Source organism: Xiphophorus hellerii, chromosome 8 (assembly GCF_003331165.1).
Source record: "Xiphophorus hellerii strain 12219 chromosome 8, Xiphophorus_hellerii-4.1, whole genome shotgun sequence".
NCBI classification, from domain to species: Eukaryota; Metazoa; Chordata; class Actinopteri; order Cyprinodontiformes; family Poeciliidae; genus Xiphophorus; species Xiphophorus hellerii.
The window spans coordinates 14,265,862-14,288,158 of record NC_045679.1 but is presented as its reverse complement, the minus strand read 5'-3'; the positions used below and the strand labels follow the sequence as shown (position 1 = coordinate 14,288,158).

General features: G+C 37.9%; 3 protein-coding genes across 5 annotated transcripts; 2 read left to right on the top strand and 1 right to left on the bottom strand.

Annotated features, from left to right (window-relative positions):
• The first annotated feature begins 1,224 nt into the window (after positions 1 to 1,224).
• Positions 1,225 to 8,100, top strand: gmcl1 (germ cell-less, spermatogenesis associated). 2 transcript variants are annotated; one of them, XM_032570561.1, is made up of 15 exons: positions 1,225 to 1,516; positions 2,541 to 2,718; positions 2,810 to 2,933; positions 3,024 to 3,120; positions 3,204 to 3,301; positions 3,426 to 3,538; positions 3,631 to 3,696; positions 4,691 to 4,775; positions 4,850 to 4,940; positions 5,047 to 5,187; positions 5,283 to 5,352; positions 5,461 to 5,536; positions 5,629 to 5,774; positions 6,494 to 6,581; positions 6,669 to 8,098. In XM_032570561.1, the coding sequence occupies exons 2-15, from the start codon at positions 2,543 to 2,545 to the stop codon at positions 6,807 to 6,809; spliced, it is 1,512 nt and encodes a 503-aa protein (XP_032426452.1). In that variant the 5' UTR covers positions 1,225 to 1,516; positions 2,541 to 2,542; the 3' UTR covers positions 6,810 to 8,098. The 2 variants fall into 2 exon arrangements, with proteins under 2 accessions (XP_032426452.1, XP_032426451.1); XM_032570560.1 differs by lacking the exon at positions 1,225 to 1,516 and having other exon boundaries at positions 2,531 to 2,718; positions 6,669 to 8,100.
• Positions 8,101 to 9,721: 1,621 nt separating this feature from the next.
• fam136a (family with sequence similarity 136 member A) lies at positions 9,722 to 12,372 on the bottom strand. Its single transcript, XM_032570562.1, has 3 exons — positions 12,089 to 12,372; positions 11,869 to 12,009; positions 9,722 to 10,296 (listed from the first exon to the last, which is right to left on the bottom strand). The coding sequence occupies exons 1-3, from the start codon at positions 12,173 to 12,175 to the stop codon at positions 10,108 to 10,110; spliced, it is 417 nt and encodes a 138-aa protein (XP_032426453.1). The 5' UTR covers positions 12,176 to 12,372; the 3' UTR covers positions 9,722 to 10,107.
• A 1,595-nt stretch (positions 12,373 to 13,967) lies between these two features.
• On the top strand, positions 13,968 to 19,091 carry pcyox1 (prenylcysteine oxidase 1). Of its 2 annotated transcripts, none has more exons than XM_032570110.1 (7): positions 13,968 to 14,190; positions 14,386 to 14,517; positions 15,519 to 15,725; positions 15,804 to 15,978; positions 16,079 to 16,290; positions 17,207 to 17,359; positions 17,450 to 19,091. In XM_032570110.1, the coding sequence occupies exons 2-7, from the start codon at positions 14,406 to 14,408 to the stop codon at positions 18,118 to 18,120; spliced, it is 1,530 nt and encodes a 509-aa protein (XP_032426001.1). In that variant the 5' UTR covers positions 13,968 to 14,190; positions 14,386 to 14,405; the 3' UTR covers positions 18,121 to 19,091. The 2 variants fall into 2 exon arrangements, with proteins under 2 accessions (XP_032426001.1, XP_032426000.1); XM_032570109.1 differs by having other exon boundaries at positions 14,330 to 14,517.
• Positions 19,092 to 22,297: the final 3,206 nt, after the last annotated feature.

Here is a 22,297-nt window from a genome sequence, read left to right as displayed (position 1 = left end):
CAGGTCAATGCCAAGGTGAGGTAAGCTGAGTCTCCCTGTGCTGGTATCACCTCCTGGAGAACAGCTTCAAGAACATTTAAAGGCATCTGAAAAAAAACAAAAAACCAAACAAAATAAAAAATCACATTGCACATTATGATCAGTAAAACAGTACTTAATAATTGCCATTTCACCAAATACTTTGTTACTCTTACTTGTGTAGTTTATTGCAGTTACTTACTAAAACTATATTGAAGTTGTGCTACTCGTCATTAGAGTATCACATCTGGGTACTACACCCAACTATAATGGCAGCTGTTAGTTTATAAAATATATTAGACTTTCCAGAAACTTAACATTGGTGTACAAAACATATTTAAAAAAGATTAACCTTTAAAAATAAAAGAGAAACACTAGAAAACTGGTAAGTATGTAAAAAATATTTTATATTTTTCAAGTGTAGTTTTACATACTGTTATGTTGAACCATAGCAGTTTGTGCTAAATGGTTCTGTAGCTTGTATTAGCAAAGGGAACAGCAATATTTATCTTTCATGCAATACGGAAGAATCTTCTCTCCGTTCCGAATGTTGCAAATAGATACGTGGATCTGTATAATGAGAATAAAAAACAAAGTTTGAGCATAAAATACATTTCTCAATTATACATGTTATCTACTTTTCTATTTTTATCTAATGGTGCCCTGCGGGATAATAATTAGCTATGCTACATGATAAAATTAGCCTTCCCTGTATGAATTACGAATTTCACTAGTTTACAGCTGTTAATTATATTTTCAACCTAATCTAGAAAAGCGTATTGATTTACTATGTGAAAAAATTTTAAGTAGGTAAAAATACCTTTTGTTGACTTTGTGAGGTTTGCATTGTTGATCGTGTGCCGAACACCAGTGGAAGAACCACTCAAACTTCTTTCTTTCTTTCTTCTTCCTTTCCTCTTAACTCCGCGACTTAAGGTATTTATACTAGTGATTATAAAAATAGCGCCCCCTTCATTTCCGGAATGCAATAGTCCCATTTCCAAATAAGGTATGGGACTGACGGAAAGGTCCGTCCCCTCCCCCTTCTGTTTGCTGCAGCGAGGTCCTTCTCCCCCATTCTGTTTGCTGCAGCGAGGTGTACTTGCACTCCAGTCCAGTTGATGGCGGTAATGCGCCATCATAGTTGATCTGCCAACCGCCATTACAATAAAGAATACGAAGAAGAAGAAAGCAAGCACATATTTTCAGTGTTGAAATATCTTTTTTTCTCTGGGTTCGGATTCGTTTTGATTTATAAAAATGTAACCGGAGCCATCTGAACCTTCGCCGTCTGGAGGCTTGTAGAGAGCAGCAGCCTAACAGAGAAACCTAAATCGCTGTCTCTGCTCTCATACTTGGTTTTTGTTGGTGAATTTGGCAGCTAGGTTAGCTCTAAGGTTAGCTTCTCTCTGTATTGTCTCGTTAAGGGTTGACAGAGATTACCAACCGTCCAGAATAATCTCTCACCTTTCCCTCAGCTTTACGTCTTAACCGTTAGGTAAGTGAGACAGTTAATTTGTTTTTAGCTGGACACACTGCATGTCTAATTCGTGTTTGATGAATGAAATTTCACTCCGGAGTTTTGCTCCTGTGGCATTAATCATATATAATAACACCAACCTGTAATGTACCAACGTAAATGACCTTTGTCCCTATTCTGACAGTTAATTTGTCAAATAATGTCATTTCCTTTAAAAGTGTGTTTGGACATAATGAAACACAGATAAATGTGACAGTTTGTGGTTTATTTATCTTCATAGATGATCATTTATGGTTCTTAAATTGTTAGTACACGATCCTCAAAACCATTAGTTGAAATGTGAAATAGCTCTGATGTTTGTTTTAAGTTCGTCCACAGTGATTAATTAACACAAAAAACGCAACAAGCCAACCTTGTTAGATTTTGTGTTGTTAATATTTACCAAATATGTGAATCTGCTGTTTTTTATTCCTACTTTTGTCAACTAAATGAGAGGAAATTAGTTTTTAACAGTTTTCTAGCACAAGCAGTGGCCATGTCAAATAAATAGTGGAGAATTGTATCCAAGCAGCTGGTTCATGTCCAAAACAACTTGCAATTTGTTGGAAGAAAAGAGAAACTGCTACTTAAGAATTTATACTATAAGAATTTTAATTCTGACCACAGAAATGCACCAAAGTAATTGAGAAACACTGCAAACTCTTGACGGAAACAAATGAACCAACGTCCTTAAAAGCTACATAGACAAAAATAAAACTGTAGCAGGATTTTTGCTCACAGTTCTCTTGAGTGATCAGCTGTAATCTGTCTTGCCGTTTGTATTGAGTGTTTTGAAGAATTTGCTGTGGCCTTCAAGCACCAGAACTGAGTATTGCATACAGTATAGTACACAACCCAGAAATGACAGCTGGCAAGGAACTAAAGGTCAAAAACAGAGTGCCTGCCTGGTGATGATGGTTGAGAAGCAGGAGTGAAGAAAATGCAGATTTATTGCAAGTGATGTTTTCGTCATGATGCTTAACAAATTGGTTAATGTGTGTAGAGATGGGAAACCTGAGCAGCAGGTTCCAGTCCCCCTCTCAGGGACCAGAGGAATCAGCAGAGGGCGCGATCAGCAGCCGAAGACATGGCTGTGAGTGTAAGAAGAGGAAGCGGAACGCTCAGTGTGACTGCGACAGCGAACAGGAGGAAGAAGACGACATACTAGACACACCTCGCAGGCAAGTCCACTCAAGGAATTTAATTCACTTGTCTATTCATCTTAATATTCTTGGCTCTGAAAATTTTGTCTGGTTTGCTTTTATTGGACAGGAAGAAATTGAAAAGCACCTCAAAGTACATTTATCAGACCTTGTTTCTAAATGGAGAAAATAGTGATATTCGTATCTGTGCTCTGGGGCAGGAGTGGAACCTCCATAAAGTGTACCTTTGTCAGGTAATATAGATAATGCAGTTGTGCTATTACTATAGCTACAATTTTTTAAAATTCTTTTTACCTCACTGTGTCTTCATTGCCACTTTGCAGTCTGGATATTTCTCCAGCATGTTCAGTGGCTCTTGGAAGGAGTCCAACATGATGGAAATCAACTTGGAGATTCCCGACCAGAACATCGACGCTGAAGGTGAGAGTCACAGAAACCCAACAAATGTTTAAACGTTGTCTCATTCTTTCCTTACAGCTCTTTACTGTCCTGTGTCTGTGCAGCTCTGCAAGTCGTCTTTGGATCTCTGTACCGGGATGATGTTCTGATCAAGCCCAGCCGGGTCATCAGTATTCTCGCTGCTGCCTGCATGCTACAGCTGGTCGGTACACACAACAAACCTCCCACCGTTTCCTGGAACGTGAAATGAACAATTTGATTTTTGTGCTAATAGAAATATATATTTATTATATGTATTTGTCTATATTTTCTTTCCATCCTGCCAGGATGGCTTGATCCAGCAGTGCGGTGAAACCATGAAGGAAAACATCAGCGCCAAGACTGTGTGTGGCTTCTACGCTTGTGCCAGCATCTACGGCCTGGATTCAGTCATGAAGAAGTCAGATTTCATACATGTTGTAACAATGTTTGGACTTTATTAGTAGATATGTTTACTAATATGGCTCTCTATACGTTTATTCTTTCTTGCAGGTGCCTTGAATGGCTTCTGAACAATTTGATGACCCATCAAAATGTTGACTTGATGAAAGAACTTGGGTATGCATTCTGTATGGAAAAAGAAAATTTAGATTACAGCAACATTTGTATTTTTTTCAGACTTCGTTCAGTTTCCCATTCTTTGAAAAATCCATCATCTGTCCACTCGTCTGACTGTCCAGTTGTCTGTCCATTCATCGTTAAGCTAATTGGCTATTCATTAATCCTGCTGTAATACGTAATTAATCAACCACATGATCAATTAAAATTAGCTCAATATTTAAGTTATGATTTTTTTGAAGTGCAATTCTGTTTACAGAAACAACATGATCCATGTATTTATGGTTTTGTTTGTGGGTGTGTTTTTTTGTTTTATTTATCATTTTGTTGTGTTTTATTTTGGATGTTTAAAATCTCTGCCAGTTCCAGAGTTGTTTACAAAATGAAAATTTATTGGTCTTTTAGAGGGTCAACTTGTATTATTATGCCATTATTAATATATTACTTGAAAATAGAATAATATTATTGTATATTGCAATCTGTTCTGTGACAATTATCATTCAGCAAAATTTGTTATGGTGACAGGCGCACTATTCATTCAACAGGACTTCTATTTGTCTGTCCATGCATCCATCCATTTGTCCCTTCAACCCTGTCCTTTATTAGTCCATCAACCCATTTGTCCACATGTCCATCTGCCTGTTTGCCCAGCCTTTCTTTTGTCTGTACATATTTCCATCCATCCGATTGTCCTTTGTCCATCTACCCGTCTTTTTGTCCCTCTGATGCTTTGTCTTTCTGTTTCTAGATCTCTCCACCAATCTTTTCATCAGCCTGTCTTTCCATACAAACATAAAGTTGTTTTTTTTTATTATTAATCTGCTGAAAAGGCCAAAAATCTAGAAATTTGTGTTTGAAAAATTATGAAATTCCAGCATTAATTTCTGTAGGAACTGTGGATTAATTTCAGCGATTTTTTTTTTTTTAACAATTTGGATAAATTATATAAGATCTATATTTATTGTCCGTATTTTTCTGTTTTGTGAATCTACAGGGCTGATGTGATGGAGCAGCTCATCCAGTCCTCAGACCTATTCGTCATGCAGGTGGAGATGGATGTGTACACTGCTCTGAAGAAGGTAAGACAGAAATGATCATACATTACCTGCATATATTTTGCACTATTTTAATTTTCTTCTTGGCGTTTCTGTAGTGGATGTTTCTGCAGCTAAACTCTTCATGGGACGGTCCAATCAAGCAGCTTCTGGCCGATGCCGACGCGTGGCTTTGCAAACGCAGGACAGGTGATGTCATGTCCTCAAACTGTAGCTGCACGTTACATTGCAGCTAACGTTCTGTTTCTTACAGAAAACTCTCTTGTTTTGTTTTTCGTTGAACGGCGACGTATAGACCTGTGTGAAAAGGAGCCATTCTTAAACACGGAGGACGGGGCGCCGTTTCGCTCCGTCTTCAGGCTCGTCCGTCTCCAGTACATCATCAACGATCTCGCATCTGCTCGCATCCTAGAGAGAGACAATATTCTGCCCCCTGGTAAAACCAAAGCTTCATTAACATGTAATATTTAAATTTAAATGATATTCAGACAACTTTAATTAATTACTTGTGTCCAATAATTCCGGCTGTAGAGTGGCTAACTGCGATGTACAAAAACCAGTGGTTTGCTATGCTCCGGACAGAATTTGACAACGATAACGGGTGAGACCCTGAGAATAAACTGCTGTAATGAGTTTTTGGAAAGTAAAATAATGAAACAAGAAATATGTTTCTTGTTACTTGTGAAAACAACACTGTTTGTATGTTTAGACCTCAGGAGCCCAACAAAGATGAGTTTGAGAAGAACAGCATGAGGTGTGGCAGGAAGCTGAGTAAAGATGGAGATGTGAGTTTCTATGATCATTTCTGTTTTTGCATAATTTATATGTTTTGTAATATCAGCACAGAGAAATGAACCAATTCTTTCTTTTGTCTCAGTACTGCTGGAGGTGGACGGGCTTCAACTTCGGGTTTGATCTGTTGGTCACTTACACAAACCGCTTCATAGTCTTTAAAAGGAATACACTCAGTCAGCCATGTGGGGGCGCTGTGAGTCTACAATCACGGAGACATCTGGCTTACAGGTGAGGAATTCAGTCGGTTTGTTTAAATGAATGATCACCTTTGCATTAATTTCAATGAAAATAAATCCAAGTCTGTTTCATATATAAATATGATGTAACAAAATCCAGCTTTAAAGAAAGTAACATAGTGTAGGCTATGTGTTCTAGACTGTGATACTATTTGATTTTGATGTATTTTTGTCCAAAGGCAAAAAAAAAAAAAAAAATCCCTTTAAAAACACTGCTGAACACAGATCCAAATTCTGTAATAAGTGGAACAGAGATCTATTTAAACACAACAAAGTAAATGTAAATGCAAATGTCTAGAATGTTCTAAAAAACATTTTGAAAAACAAATGTTTTAGAACAAAATTCAGGAATTTTAAGTCTGGAAAACTTGGAGACGCTTCTTAGCAACGACGCAGTTTACTAAAACGTCATATTTGGAAAACATTTACCGTTTACCTGCTTTCACAGGCATAATTATTATAATTTTTTTTTTTACCCCTCCAGGGGGGGTTTTGTGGGCTCTAGTGTCCCTTATATGATAGTTGGCTGACAGGAAACGCGAAGGAGAGGGGGGAAGACATGCGGCAAATGTCGTCGGGTCCGGGAGTCGAACCCGCGACAGCCGCGTCGAGGACTCAAGGCCTCCAAATATGGGTCGCGCTATCCACTACGCCACCACGGCATGCCCCCACAGGCATAAATGTAACATTTCTTTTTCATTTTTGGCAAAGGTTACGTCTCGCCTCCTTTGACAGCCGAGGGAAGCTGGTCTGCAGTCGCTCTACGGGTTACCAGCTCCTCACCTTGGAGAAGGACCAGGTCAGTGAGCTCTGCCAGGCTATAAACGTTACCAGCTGAAATTGCAAAAACACCTTTAATAATTGTCCTTCCCACTGGATCCCGCAGGAGTACGTGGTGATGAACCTGGACAGCCGGTTGCTGTCATTCCCCCTGTATGTGTGCTGTAACTTCCTGTATACCTCGCCTCATTCAGACCACCGTCCAGATTCCTCGGAGCCAGAAAGCGCCACTCGCACTGCGTCTTGATAGCTTCTAACAGCCACTAGCTGCTACCATTCCTGTTGACATGAAGACATTCACCCAAAGACTAACCGAACACCTCTTGAACACACTGACGGCATGCTTGTGGTGGAGTTTGGGGGTATTTTCACATCCATATGGGCAGTTTTTGGTACATTTTGACACCAAGCTGTTCTCAGTGATGCCCGCCATCTTCCGTTGCCATGAATTTATCCATAAATCATCCACTTACTAAAGTGGAAGGGAGTAGGGGAAATCTGCTTTTCAGGTTGGGTTTAGGAACTTCATAGCTTCAAGATGGGATGATCTGCTGGAGGAGGTTTTTTTAGTTCTGCTTATTAACTTTTTTTTAAATTTATTTAAAAGTTGACAGTAGAGCACTATCAAATAAAAAATATGAGCTCAACAACAGGTTTAAATGGATTCATCATATATCAGACCAACTCACTCTCATCAAAGAAACGGTCCAAATTTACAAATGTTTGGTTTATCAAAATATACATATATACGTGTAAATTTGAAAGAGAATATCTGCCTCATGTGGACTTGTACATATGAAAAACATTGAGGAAAAAAAGAATGGCATGCTGTAGAAGGAGAATGACTCTAGTTTAACATGTTTTTACACTCGTGGTTGCGTGTTTGTTCAATTCTACAACAGAGCAGCTTCTCAGAACTTGGTTTTGTAATCTTCACCTCATATTGAGTGAAGCAGCATTGTAACGTCAAGCCAGACTCTTCTGTCTGCTGGACTGTTCAATATATTTCCACAGGTTTCCTGCAGTGTTATTTTCCATCGCTGATGTTCAGTTGGGCTCCTGGTCATTATTTATGGGGGAAGATGTTTGAATTACTTGAGTTAAATCTTTATTCTGCACTCATAGTAAACGCAAAGTAGCTTAGTAGTTACCAAAATCTGCACAGTTACCTCTTAAGTTTGCTCTCATTCTGTAGATTTATTCATTGTTTATTTGGATACGTTTTGAAAACCTGGGGGATTCTCAGTCGTAAATTATATGTATTTTTAACATTTCTGGATCTCCAACGAATTTGTTTGTACAGCCGTTATTATGTATAAATTTGGACTTTTTTATTTGGGTTTTTAATTTTTTACCTTTTTATTTTTGTGGATGTTTTATGTTTGCAAAAATATATATTTCTCTTTACTGCCAATAAAACTGCCCTTCCATACGGGCCGTGGTGCTATAATACAATCCGATCTTTTATTACAGTTTTATTACAGGTACACAAATGTGTTTATGAGCAAAGAAGTTAGACATTAAAAGATATGGGGTGATTTGTCTTGTACTTATTGTTTCGAGTAAAAGTTTAGACTTCCTGTTCTTCCTCTGTTCATTTTAGAAATGTCAACATTTTTTATCAGGTTGTGTTTGAATCATTAAAATATTCAAAGCAACAGTCATCCCGATAAAACAAATTAAATGCAAACTGCATTGAAAGAAAATTAAATGTCACTTATTTTCTGTCTTCTTTTCAATTAGCTGCTCTAAAGATTTTGATTAATTCTGTTAAAGTATTATGAAGTGGAGAAACAAGCATTCTCTCTCAAAGAAAGGAAATTTTGTGCTAACTTTCATCAGTTTGTGAGCCAATATGAAGTTGAAAAATCTGAATCACACCATATTACTATAAAAGCACTGAAATCACCTTCCTCAAACAGTTAAAAAATAATACACTTGAGTTTAATTTGAATCAAAACAAGTCTTAACTCTAATCTGAGTGAGTGCTGAGAAACACTCACTGCATCCAAAGAAGAAAATAGCTGGATACATATTTTTGTAATTTACCTGTTATAACATTTTAAATTACCCAAAAGAGTAATTTGTATCACTCAAAAAAATTAGGTAATATGGACCAACACCATAAGGACAAGCAGGTATAATGGATAGTTGGAGTTATGTATTATTTGACCACTTGGTGCACTTTAGCCACGTACAGAGAATTGAACTATTAGTCCGGTCAGCTGATCATTTACCCGTGATTAATTTCATCATACTCAGAAAGCTGTTGTACAATTGAGTCTTTAAGTCACTTGGTGAAAAATAAGATTTGTTTCTTTCCCTTTGTAAGATTAAATGAGCAAAAAATCGAAATAATGGAAAAAAATGGAAAAGTAAAACAATATAGCCGAAATGTCAACAAAGTCAAAAAAAAAACAAAAAACATCAAGAACAACAGAAGTGACACTTAGAAAAGACCTGCGTCAGTCATGCTTATGAAATGACCATTAGAAAAGGATTTATTAAAAAAATTCTTTCAGTGTATAAATATTCTCCTCGGCTAGAAGAGGCTCATCAAACCTGCTTGGAAGAAGCACTTTTGAAACTTAAGATTCAAAAGTTTCAAAATAGTTAAACTATTTAACTACTTAAATAGTTTAAACTTTTGAAACTATTTCACTTTAAATAGTTAAAGTTATTTCCACTTTAACTTCAATATTTTTACTCTAATCATGACAGAATTTTTAACGTTTTTTTTCTCACCATTTCAACTTATTTCTTTCCTCCAGGTGGCTTTAAATCATCACTTTTTATTTAGGCGAGTAATTAAAGTTATAGAATGAACTGTAGTTTTCATCAGTTTACTTTTCAGATTATATTATCAGTCAATAACTTCTGAACTGTGCTCAGTTTAACTTCTTCACCACCAACCTCATCCATACTATAAATTTATACTAAATAAGGTGACTGCAAATCAAACTGGTAGCAAAATGAAACAGGTTCTACATTTGATTCAACATATTTGTAGGTTTTTACAGTAACTGCATTTATGTGTTTGGCAATTTGTCTACGATCTCCTATTCTTCAGTTTCCTCACAGTGTTAGTCTTCTCAAGCCTAATTTTCCATAAAAAAAAATGTTTCAATCGTTTTTAAGAGCAACATAAAACAACACTTATTACCTTGATTGTTATTTTATTTCACACATATAAACAGCAGTGGAGGTAGACACCAACACAAAAAACTGGAGAACTAATTGAGACAAAACAAAACAGTGCGAATAGCAGGACCAGGAAGAGCTGCATACAAAATCCGTCAAGAGATGCACATGAGGTAACATTGATCTATTTAAATTAAAAGTCAGATCTGTTTCAAATAAATCTACCATCACTGCACTGCATGGTAACATGATATTGGATTTCTGAATTTAGATAAATCACTAGCTTTAAGCTAAAGTAACAAATCTCACAATAACTATCAAAGTCTTTGAATTGCTCTTTTGTGGTTGTCCTGAAATCCTCTGGTCACTAACCTGGCGTCTACCAAGTCCAGACTACTTGCTCTTCACTGCGGTATAGAGTCCAGGTTCTCCTTGAGCCTCCGGGTCATGCTAGGGAGCAGGTTAATGTGGTCGTCCACACAGCTGCCCACACAGCGGTCCATGAGCGATCGGACGGCCGGCTCCTTCGATCCGGAGTCGAACAGATCCTTCGCCTTGTCGTTGCAGTGCATCGTGCATCTGGTCAGACGGTCCTGAGGGAAGCAGAACAGAAGAAACTGACTGTCACAAATTAACAGAAGCAACAAAACACAGAACAAACTAAAGGTTCATATTAAAAAGGCAGATTCAATTAAATATGTAAAAAAAAATTTTTTTTTAGTTTTTGCATAGAGCTACTCGTTTATTTACATTGTGAACAATTTCTAAAGAATAATTCAAATAGTCATTCTTCTCCCTGTAATATTTATTTCTATAGAAAATATTACAGGTAATTAATGAACTACATTCTCAAAAAACACCAAACACATCTATTTACCAAAAGATTTCCTAAAATCACTTTAATGTGAAGCGGTGAATTTCTAATTACACAAAATAATGCTGAATTGAACTGGAATTCAAATTTTCATGAGACTTATATTCAGACAATTAGATTAAACTCAAAATCTTAATATTTTTATTTTAGCATTATCATTACCACATGTAGTTTGTGGGCGATTTTCATTGTCATCACATATTACTTAACAGTAAATTCTGACTAATTTTTTAATGCCTGGAAATAAGAGTTGCGAAAGAACCGCTTGGATGCAATATTTGGTAGACTAGTATGTTTCAAGAGCTATGAATACGACTCAACGATATATTTGATCAGGATGGACCCTCCCTGCATCTGGTGACTAAACCTTATATATTTACTAAGATGCTAAAGGAGTGTTGAGAACATGATGATGCAGAAAAAAAGGAGAGAAGTGAGTAAAATGTGGCTTTACCCCCACAGATAACATGAAAATGTTAAACAATTATATTTAACTGAATGGGCGATGTATATTGTGCAGTGTTAATGGAAATTAATATTGATGAGAATATTAATTCTGACCAGTATCTTAAACACAAACACACAAAAAATTTACTTTTTATTGAAACTGACAGTTTTTACTGTATCTTTTGCTGTAACATATATAGATTTTATAGAAATAAACTTGGTAACACTACAACTTTATGTTATAGATGGCTGACAAAGAAAATATGTAAGATTTACTGCAAGTAAAACAGTGTTTTTAACACATTCATGTGTCTTACTGCTGTACATTATTGCTGTCATGCAAGATAGTGGAAGCAGAGTGTTTGGGGCGCTGCTTTATAATACACATGCACAGGTGTATTTCTTTTTTTATTATTAACCAATCAGAAGCTCAAAAACATGTATCTTAAAGCCAAAGTAACCTTAATGTGTGTAAACTTTGTATTTCGAGGAAAATAAAACAGAATTGCCATTAATCTGACATTTTTAAACAGTATTCTTTTGATTAATAGTGACCTAAACAGGGGCAGTTTAATCTGATTTAATATCAGACAGTGAGGGGAAAAAAAGTTACATGTATTTTTATGCAGATCATGTAAACATCTGGTATGTGCTGCAGATCTCAGGGGATTTCTGGCTATTTGTTAATAGGGGTGTGTGTTGCTTCAGTTGGACTGTCACTGGTACAGTCCAACTGAACTACTAATATCATAAAATATTACTTTATCCCTCCAAAAGTAGCCCGCTGTTCCTCTGTAAACCTGTGGTTGTGGTAGAAGACGGTGTCGGGGCTGCAGGTCCTCACCTGAAACTTCTCCAGCTCTGAGGTGACCAGCCCCTGAGCCTGGGCCAAAGGAGTGTGACACTTCTCGATACACTGATGCACCTGAGTCATGGAGTCAGAGGGACGGCCGCAGCAGTCTGCGCTGCATTTGAACATGCGTCCCTGCAGGACAAAACAGCAGCCTGTCAGGACGACTTATTGGTAAACAAAGCGCCATCCTGGTGTGAGAAAGATCAGTAACCTGCATGTTCCGGATGTGGTCCCTCTCCAGAGATTGGACCATTTCTTCCACCACCTTCTGCACGCGTGTCTGGTGTGCCTCTGCCATCTCTGCAGGCCTCTCTGCTCCTTTACAAAGACACTCAGAACAAGTTTCTCATTCAACCGAGACCGGAAGTCCAACTGCGCCGCACAACTTTCTTCACAATTTGGTAACAACTAAGGTCACCTCCATTCAAGCATGGTCCAAGATTAGAGATGATTGGGTCATTTCCGACTTTCTTCCGTTTCTTCGATGGAGAGTGACAACTTCCGCCAATCTCCTCAAGCTTTTCAAAATAAAAGCCAACACGCTGTCCATAGCGCTCTGCAACCTTCTTTTTCCTTTTAGCTATTTTTACTCTCAAATAAAACTCGCTTAAAGCCACAAATGTCACACTACATTTTGAAAAAAGGCAACTTATAATTTTAGCTAAAGACCTGCTGTAGGAAATTTGTTGTCTATGTGGTTGTGGGTGGTCCTCTAGGATTTGGGGTGATAGTTCAGGTATTATTTAGTTTGTCAGGGGTTACACCAGGGGTGTCCAAACTTTTTGCAAAGAGGGCCAGATTTGATCAAGTGAAGATGCGCGGGGGCCAATAGTTTGTTCGGACATTTTTTAACTACAAAAGTTTCATGCAAATACACTCTGTTATAAAACTATTTTCATTGTCACAATTATCTTTATCTTTCAAATGACAAAAAAACCAAATATAAGCCACTCAGGCAGATGAGAACAACTCTAAAAACACAAATTCTGCAATTCTTTCATATCTGGAGAGTCAGATAACATTGAACAAACTGTATGAAATACCTTAAATTTACAGGAGTTTAAAAATATCTTTGCCTCAAGAACATTTTAAACAGGAGTTATAAGTAATGCAAAGTTGTCTGTTATTATTAAATCTTAAAACAAGTTAATTTTGCTCTTGTCATTTACAATATCTTTGAGAAAGTAATAGTTTGTGTCACATCTACAGGTTCATAACATCAACAGTAATAACCAAATCTTACTCAAGAGTTTAATAAAAATAAGTGCCATAAATCCAGGTGCATAAATGTTCTTTTGGCTTTTCACTGTTGATAGTGACAGATGTTATCGTTCAAAATACTCAATTTCATGTCCTCAACTCTCCGTGCCACACTGTTACGTGCCAGGCAAACATTCGCAAATTCTTGCTTCTTCTCAGGGCAAATGTTCTCCACCATTTTCATAACACAGTCTTTGATAAAAGTATCTTCAGTAAAAGGTTTGCCATGTTTAGCTATTAACATGGTCACTTCGTAGCTTGCTTTGGTGGTATTTTCTTTTGACTCAGGCCTGCGTGAAGAATTGCTGTTGTGATGCCAGTGCAGCTTGGAGCTGCGTCACTTTTTCAGCACGGTCACTCCCTGTTAGCTTGTTGTATGCGTTAGCATGTTTAGTCTGGTAGTGTCTCTTTACGTTGAACAAGGCAACCGTCTCACAAATTAGACAAGCACAATTGCCTTGATTTTCAGTGAAGAAGTATTATAATTCCCATCTCTCTTGAAAGCGGCGGCCCTCACTGTTAACTTGTTTTCTTTGCAGTGGCCATGGCAGAAATGAGTGGAGAGGGGTTCGCTGCACGAAGGCAGACTGATAGTATTAAAGTGGTACTGCCACCATTTGGTGAAAGGAGGAATTACAGTTTCAAGTTTTATGATTTATTTATTCTGTTTGATAGTGCAGGCGGGCCATAAATAATACATTATAAGACTGAAGCTGCGGGCCGTATGAAATCTGACCGCGGGCCATGATTGGCCCCCGGGCCGGACTTTGGACATGCCTGGGTTACACATTAAGATGTGTTTTATTGTGAAATTCAAGCTCGAACCCGGAAGTTGGTTCTCAGTCTGAGCGACGTTCACGATTCCCTGTAGGGACTCAACCGTTCAACTGCTCTAGTTCGTTATTTAACTTTCTGTTTTCACATTTACCTTCATACCCAGTTAATTTTTTTTTTCCAAGTAGTTAGAGGAGATTTTTTTCGCGCTTTTATGTTTTTTCTTAACTCTGTCAAAGTTTTTTTTGAATCAACACCTCTGTGGTGATATTTGAAATTGTGAGTACCATTGAACATGACTGTAGAAAGATAGTACTGCGCTTTCCGCCGCATGGTTTGGCAGATCTAAGCTGAAATCACAGTGATTCGCTCTGCTGTTTAATATACAGCAGTGAGGTGTGCGAACTTTGACCCTCAGGAGAAGTTATCAGTGGTTCCTGTTTCTTCTTCATGCACTTATGTTCCTGGGTGCAGACCAGTAGACGACGGCCACAATGACATTACGCACGCTTTCACTGCGAACCCTGCTGTTCCTGGGGCTTTGGCACTCTGGGAGGAGAAGTTTGGCCTCAGCTCCGGAGCTGCTGGAGCAGCCAAAGAAAATAGGCAAGTACAAATGACGCTGCCGCAAACATGAAGGAGTCACCAGGAGGACTGGTTCTTCTGATTATTCAAACTTCTTTGGAGTGAACCTTCAGGTCCAGTGTTGCATTCAGTAAGATGGGTTAGGGTTTGCTGCATTTAGCCAAATTTAACCCAAGAAAGCAGCAACATGGTTAATAAAAGAAAAGAAAAATATTAAGAAGACTTTCTAAAAGCCTCACCTTAAAAAGAGTGTTGATCTCAAACCACCTATGCTTAAAGACAAATTCGTTCAATTTTCAAATTGTGGGTAAGGAGCATAACAAAATGACCCAAAGGGCTGCAAATAGCTGCCAGGCCACACTTTGGACACCCCGCTTCAAATCACACAGTTTAAAAAGATAATACTACCAAATGCTAAAGACATTAAGCTTTTTAATTTGAGGAAATAAAAAAACATCTCTTGAAAAGATAAATCTCCCATATTGTGTTATTTAGCACACAGAAATCACTTTAGAAAAGCGAGGTAAGCAATTTTTTTTACTAGAATTTATGTAAATATTTAGTTTCTAATGTAATGCATTCAATGTTGCTTCATTGAATTTAGTTACTTTAAATAGATTCAGAAAAAAAATCAGTCTGTGACCAAAGAACAAGTTTCAAAAGACTTGTAATTCCCCCCCCCCCCCCCCCCCAAGCTTTGTGAGTTCACAGCGACCAAATGCAGATATCCTGCACATAACCCATGCTCTTGTTCCCCAATGTAAAAACAAAACAAAACCCAAAGACTATATATACAGCCCCTGAGCTGTATATATATATATATATAACAACAAATTTCTTAACAATATATATTTCTGTCCATTTAAACACATTGACAACATGATGCTGCCACCACCGTGCTTCACAGATCAAATGATGCTCACAATCTTCTCGAGAGTTTAAGTGATTCCAGAGAAATGTGGCTGCAGTCCCCATTTTAGCACACGTTGTGCTTTACTTTTCTGTCTCTGCTCCTTTTCCAGCTGTGATCGGCGCAGGGATTGGCGGAACAGCCGCAGCCTTTTACCTGAGGGAGGAGTTTGGACCCGTTGTCAAGATCGATGTGTTTGAGTCGGGGACAGTTGGAGGGCGTCTGGCAACGGTGAAGATGGGGGATTATGAGTATGAGACTGGAGGCTCTGTGATCCACCCTCTGAACCTACACATGAAGCAGTTCATTGAAAAAATAGGTAACCTCAGCACAACCACGGCTTATTTGACATCAGATTAATATGTGTTTTCTAAACTTGATGCCTCGTTGTCAACAGGTGTTCCCCAGAGGAAAGACGTCCCCTCTAAAATGGCGATCTTCGATGGGAAAGAGCTAGTGTTTGAAGAGAGCGACTGGTTCATTGTTAACTTCTTCAGGATGCTCTGGCGCTACGGATTCAGTTTCGTCCGCATGCAGATGTGGGTGGAGAGCGTTCTGGACAAATTTATGAGGTGAGAGAGTAGGCTTCACAGATTTTAGTTGCAATGCTGCAATATGAGCTCAGAAGTGTTGCAGGTGCCCTAATCCTCCTCTACATCCTGTTGTTGACAGAATCTACCAGTATCAGCAGTACGGGTACTCGTTCTCTACTGTGGAGAAGCTCTTGCACGCCATGGGAGGCGACGGCTTCCTCACCCTGATGAATCAAACTCTAGAGGAGGCCATGATGGGAGATGGATTTTCACAGGCCTTCATCAACGATATTGTTGCACCCATAACGCGTGTTAACTACGGCCAAAGCGTCCGCATCAATGGCTTTGTGGGTATGTGTCTTCACCAGAAGGCCTCTTTTACATTTTTGTCACATTACAGCCACAGATTGGCTGTAATGGGAGTATTTTGGGGGGAATTTTAGGAGCTAGATTAATTAAAAAGTAGTGCATAATAGAGAAGGAGAAGGAAAATGATGCATGTTTATTTTTCTTGGATAATGAATGTTTTTTGTGTGTGTTTTTTTATCCTCCATACTGTTTTTATGTAGATCAGATCTCCTTCTTCCAAATGTTCTCTGTCTGTAGTAGCTACTTCCATAAAACAATATGACACTTAAGTCTCAAGTTTGAAGTATGAAAAATGTTTTTTAACGTGCAAAAACATTTTATATTAAAGTTAGAAATTAAAAAATAAATTGAGGCATTAAACATAACCTTTTATGTAACACTTCACTTCCTTTCTGAAGTTTCAAGTATGAAAAGGTTTTTTTTAAATATAAAATGAATATTTTTAATCTATTTTTAGAATTTTCTTTGTGTCATTACTCTTCTTGAAACGTCGTGGAAATTGTAAAACAGCCAAAACACTGAAATTCTTTAAATCTGGACTAAGAACCCAGCTGTTTAGAGTTGCTTTTGTACCATAATAAATGAAACACTAGGCAACATTTTGATGTGTAATTGAAAAAATTTAATTTTTCAATTGTTCATTTTCTTGTTTTTATGATGTAATGCACTTTGAACTGCCTTGTTGAGGAAATGTGCTATACAAATAAAATTTGATTAATTGATAAACAAGTGCAACAAATGACAATGTAGATATTAAACAAAAGCTAAAAACAGGGAAAGTTTCACTAATAGATCTGCAGAGAGCAAAGTCAAGGGTCAGTAAGTTTTACAATAATATCAGGTTTACTTCGGGTTCATTCCTCCAGAGTGAATTTAACATGGAAGTGTTGTGTTTCAGGGGCGGTGTCTTTAGCTGGGGTGGACTCAGGCCTGTGGGCAGTGGACGGTGGCAATAAGAGAGTGTGCTCTGGACTCCTTTACCACAGCAAAAGTGATCTCATCCCTGCTAAAGTCGGCTCCATTTCAATGAAGACCCGTCCATCAAAGAGAGGTAATCTCCATGTTGCTTCATTTAGCGTAAAACCGACTTTATTTTATTTTCCCTGCCTCACCAAGTCCCCTCTCTGCTCTCTATTTTCAGGAAGCACCGTCTCTTACTACGAAATCAACTACGTCGGAGAATCCGGCTCGGCGCACTCTCTGTATGACATCGTTGTCATAGCGACACCACTTCATCAGGGAAAGTCTGACATTACGTTCTCGGGGTTCTCCCCTCCCATCCCGACTCACTACCCGGGTCTCTACCACCAGACGGTGGCCACCCTGGTGCACGGCACCCTGAACATGTCCTACCTGGGGAGCGCCGAGGCCGCCTCCGAGTTCACCGTGTCCGAAATCCTCACCACCGACTCCAAGGGCTGCGCCATCAACAGCCTGAGCTCTCTGGACCCCGTGCACATCCCCGACGGCTACAAGCGACCCCCGGCGAGCCGCCCTAAAGTCTGGAAGGTGTTCTCCTCGGAATCGCTGACCCCGGAGCAGCTGCAGCAAATGTTTCTGTCCTACGACTCCGTGTCCGAGACCCCGTGGCTCGCCTATCCGTCTTACCGTCCGCCGCACCGGAAGACGCCGCCCTTCGTCCTGCACAACCGGCTGTACTACCTCAACGCCGTGGAGTGGGCGGCCAGCGCCATGGAAATGAGCGCCATCTCGGCCCGGAACGTGGCCCTGCTGGCTCATCACCGCTGGCACGAACAGACCAGCAAGATCGACCAGGAGGACCTGCACATGCGACTCAGAGGAGAACTCTGAAAAATCAAATCAGGATAAGCAACCAAACCTGTGATTTCAACCACACAGATTACATGATTATGAAAAATATTTTTTCTTTACAAGAAACACACTTTCAAACATGCAACAGTTTATTTTTCTCTCTCTTTTTTTCTGTTTTTTGATTACCCCGGACAGAATCAGACAATATAAAAATAGTTCTAACACTGAAGCAAGCTGCACTAAATGGTAGATCCTGAAGTTTCCCTCTTTCCCTGTGAGTCTTCGTCTGCATTGCACATGTCGTAAACCTAATTCAACACTTCAAGTTTGTCTTTATGGCTTTTTAGCTACATTTCTTTCCTGACTGGAAGATTTTTCTGATCGGTTTACTCGTCTTCTGTTAACTTCCAAGTCTCTCTACCTCCTCAACAAAGTGCTGCGAGTTTTGCTGGCAAGTTCAGGCATCAAGCACCAAAGGTTGATAATATTTAGGGATTTCAGTGCCACCTATTTCAAGGCAAACTGCAAAAATAATAGCTTTAGAAATTTGATTGTGCCTTAATGAAATCGGAGTTGGAGTAGTAAACATTTTGGAAATGATCTTTTGGTCCTTTTTGAGATTTTGTCTAAAAAGCCTGACCACAGGACCAACTTAATGTGCTTATTGTGCTTAATGTTTCTTTTTTTCTTGATTTCTTAGATAATAAGGATCATTTTAATTTTTTGACTTATAGTCAGAACTCATGTTGGGAAAAGATACTTGACTTGTCCTCTACTTCCAGGTTATTTTGTACTTTTGGACAGAAATTGTAGTTGGAAAAAAATCCCTCCTTAGGCACTTTTAGATGATTTTCTCTGTAGAGTTTTACAGAAAGTGGCACTTTAACTAGGTTTCAGTTTTACACACAGCTTTCCAAAAAAATTTCATGTTAAACCACACTGAAAAGGCCCAAACAGTATTGTAGATTTTTAAATGCGTTTACAATCATAATAAATTAATGAGACCTTTTCTGCTTTGTGTTCTGATTCTTGTTTTTCTGCAAACCTTCTGGCCAAACTTTAACCTCTGAGCTAAGGAAATTTGAAATGGTTTCCATGCACATTCATGAATAGTAAAATAGAAAGAAGTAATACGATACCAGATACAACAAAAAAAATTAACCCTTGGGGTAAAAATCAAGGTTGGGATTTTATCCTGGGAACATATTTTTCAGACAAAAGTCTTTGTGTTTTGATGTTCATCTCCACTGTTTCTTAAATGAATCCACTGACAGAGCTAACTCTGCCACTAATCTCTAAGAGAAGGTTTTCCTGCGAATCCATCATGTGGGCTTTTGCTATTACAATTTAATTTTATTTTTACGCAAACTCTAAATTTGAGGTATTGTAATAAATTAAGTAAATTTGAACTGAATCTAGACCAAATTAAATTCATTCAGATTTAACATTTGAACCTGTTTCTCTCAGACAGTTCCTTTCATATTTGTTGTGAATTCAATGGAGATAAATGTAAATGAACTCATTTCAAAATGAGATATTTTAAAAAAAGTAAAAGAGGTCTGGAAAATGGACAAAATAAACACTCAACAGCAAAACTGCTGTGGATGAAAGGATTCCTAAAAACTGACTTTAGGATGTAAATTTCTCTTTCATAAAGGAACTCTTTCAATTCAACTCACTTTTTATAGAAAAAAAACTAGAAAGGATATTTCTGTTTTACCAGAACTAGAAACTATTAAAGTTGGACTGAAACAAATATGGAAAAAAAATCCAATTTTTAAACAAAATCTTAAATTATTGATAGAAGTGATTGATTGATTGATAGTTCATAATGAAAGGAAGCAAAACAATATGGAGGTCCATTTCTTTGCTTAAGCTCTGTGACAGGTATTATGATGCAGATTAGAGTCTTAAATCCATAACTATTATGGGTTTATCAATTTTATTATAATTTTGATGTTGAAAATAAACCATGCACCTTTTATACCGATAATAATATCTCCATCTCTGATACTCTGTTGGATAAATTGGGGAATTGTTGCATCGACAAACATTGTGACCCATCCTTCATGAGCCAAGCGTGTTCTGTGAAGTCACCGTTTCCATTTGACAAAGGCAACAAGCATTGTTTTCAGCCTTTATAACATGGAGTTCCTTTGTTTTTCTGTTCATCTCACTTCCCAAATAAAGCCCCATGTGACCCTGGGAGCCAACAATGGCTCGCTTTGACAAAGGGAATAAGGATACGTCTGTTTGGTGATGCACCACCAAGCCGTCCTCTCAGGTGGGGAGGGACAATGGTACCAGAGCCGCCTGTGAATGCAAAACATGTGATGTGACCGAAGATTTATATAAGGGCCCCAAACAAGGCAGTTCAGACATCCTGAATCCTGCACAAACTGGACCAGCAGCCAACATGAGATTTCTGGTGCCGCTTTCTGTCGTCCTTGCTGTGGCAGCGTTTCACTCTGGTGAGAAAAATAGAGATATAAAAACAAAACAAAAAAACCCTCCAAAATCAGTCAACGTTAGATGTCTGGTCTTTTTTTGTTGTTGTTGTTTTATCTTTTGTACAGGAACCTAAGTAAAATCAAAGGTGGTAAACGATTAAACTTGTTTGAAGTTAGCTTATATCTTTAGACGCACAATCAGGCTTTTCTTTGCTGATACCGATTTCCAATTTTACATTATGTCTGAGCTTCTCAATTCTGTCTTAAACTGTTGTAAATACTCTTTATGTGATACAAAAGAATATTTGTATCACATATTCTGCAGCTTCTTTAATGAAGGTGATTTGCATCCAGTGGACAATAAAGAAATTAAATACGTATTCAGACTTAAGTCTAAAAGCATAAATCTTTAGTCTTTTAAAAAGTGCATCAAACATCATGCTGTTGGGTCTTTCCTTTCTAAACTGAAACTTGTAGTAGTTCTTAGATTTGATGCATGAACTGTGTCTCAGAAATCACATTTTTGGTTTTTGGTAAAAATGATTTTTCATCATTTTACATATTTATCACTGCTTCTAGCCCTCTCAGCATCTCTGGAGTCGGCAGAGAAAAAGGAAGAAGTTACTCAGTATGGTGAGTAGAAATTTATTCATAAAAACAGGAATGATGGACAATGTCACAAGCTGACAGAAATGCCTTAACCATATTATTTCTGTGCAGATGGGCTGACTCAGCTGCAGAAAATAGGTAATATACCAACTCCTTTTTTTTCTACAGAATAACAATTTTGATAGATTTCAAAAATCTGGATTTCCCCTCAAAATTAAGTCCCAAATTTGAATCTTATCTTGGTATTTTTAGTGTCTCTTTGTCAGAATGTTGACATTTACTGTCTTTTCTTACTTACATGGCTTCGTTCTCTCAGACCAGATGGAGTTTGATGCTGCTCTAAAAGCTGAAGCAGCGCAAATGAACAGTACGTTTAAATCTGACAACAAAATGGTTGAAAAAGAAGCAGATATGCGAAAATGTAACTGTGCTTTTGTTTTGTTTTTTCAAGTCACAGAGGAGCAGAGTGAAGATAGCCGCTATCTTGGTAAGAATAAAACAAGAAATCATGTTTTCCCGCAAATAATTCCAGCTGATTATTTGGTAAAAGCAGCCTTTTAACTTCACAGAGGCTGTTAAAGATGGATCCGGTGAGTTCTAGTCCTTAACACAATAATTCATGTTCACCCACATAAAGCTAAAGTTTCCTTTATAAATGTTTTAACAGTAGAGGAACATGATGAAGCTGAAGATGAAAGCAAAGGTTTGTGGATAACATGTCACAGTCAATGTTTTAAAAATTTTAAAGATTACCATGGAAATACATGTTTTTCTTATTTTTTATACCAGTATTAACTTTTGTCCTGACAATACTTAACAATTTTAATTGTATCCATTTGAACCTCCTTAGTTTTTCTCCCACCTTCTTATATTTCCACATTAGATTTTTACAAACCCCAGAGCGTCAAAAATGATCAGCAGCAATAGATTCTGCTCAGTTTTGAAAGACACAAAAATGATCACTTGAAGATTGGTTTGCATATTTAGAGATTTGGGTAAGGAGATATCGAAAAAGAAAAAAAAAATGTGCGATTTGCAGTTAACAGCCAAAGTTATACAAAAGTGAAATTTATAACATAAACAAAAAACAAGCAAATAATGTGAAGGGATCAAGGAGGCTTAGCCGTGTTTAACGTTGTCTAACTATACCACTGCTT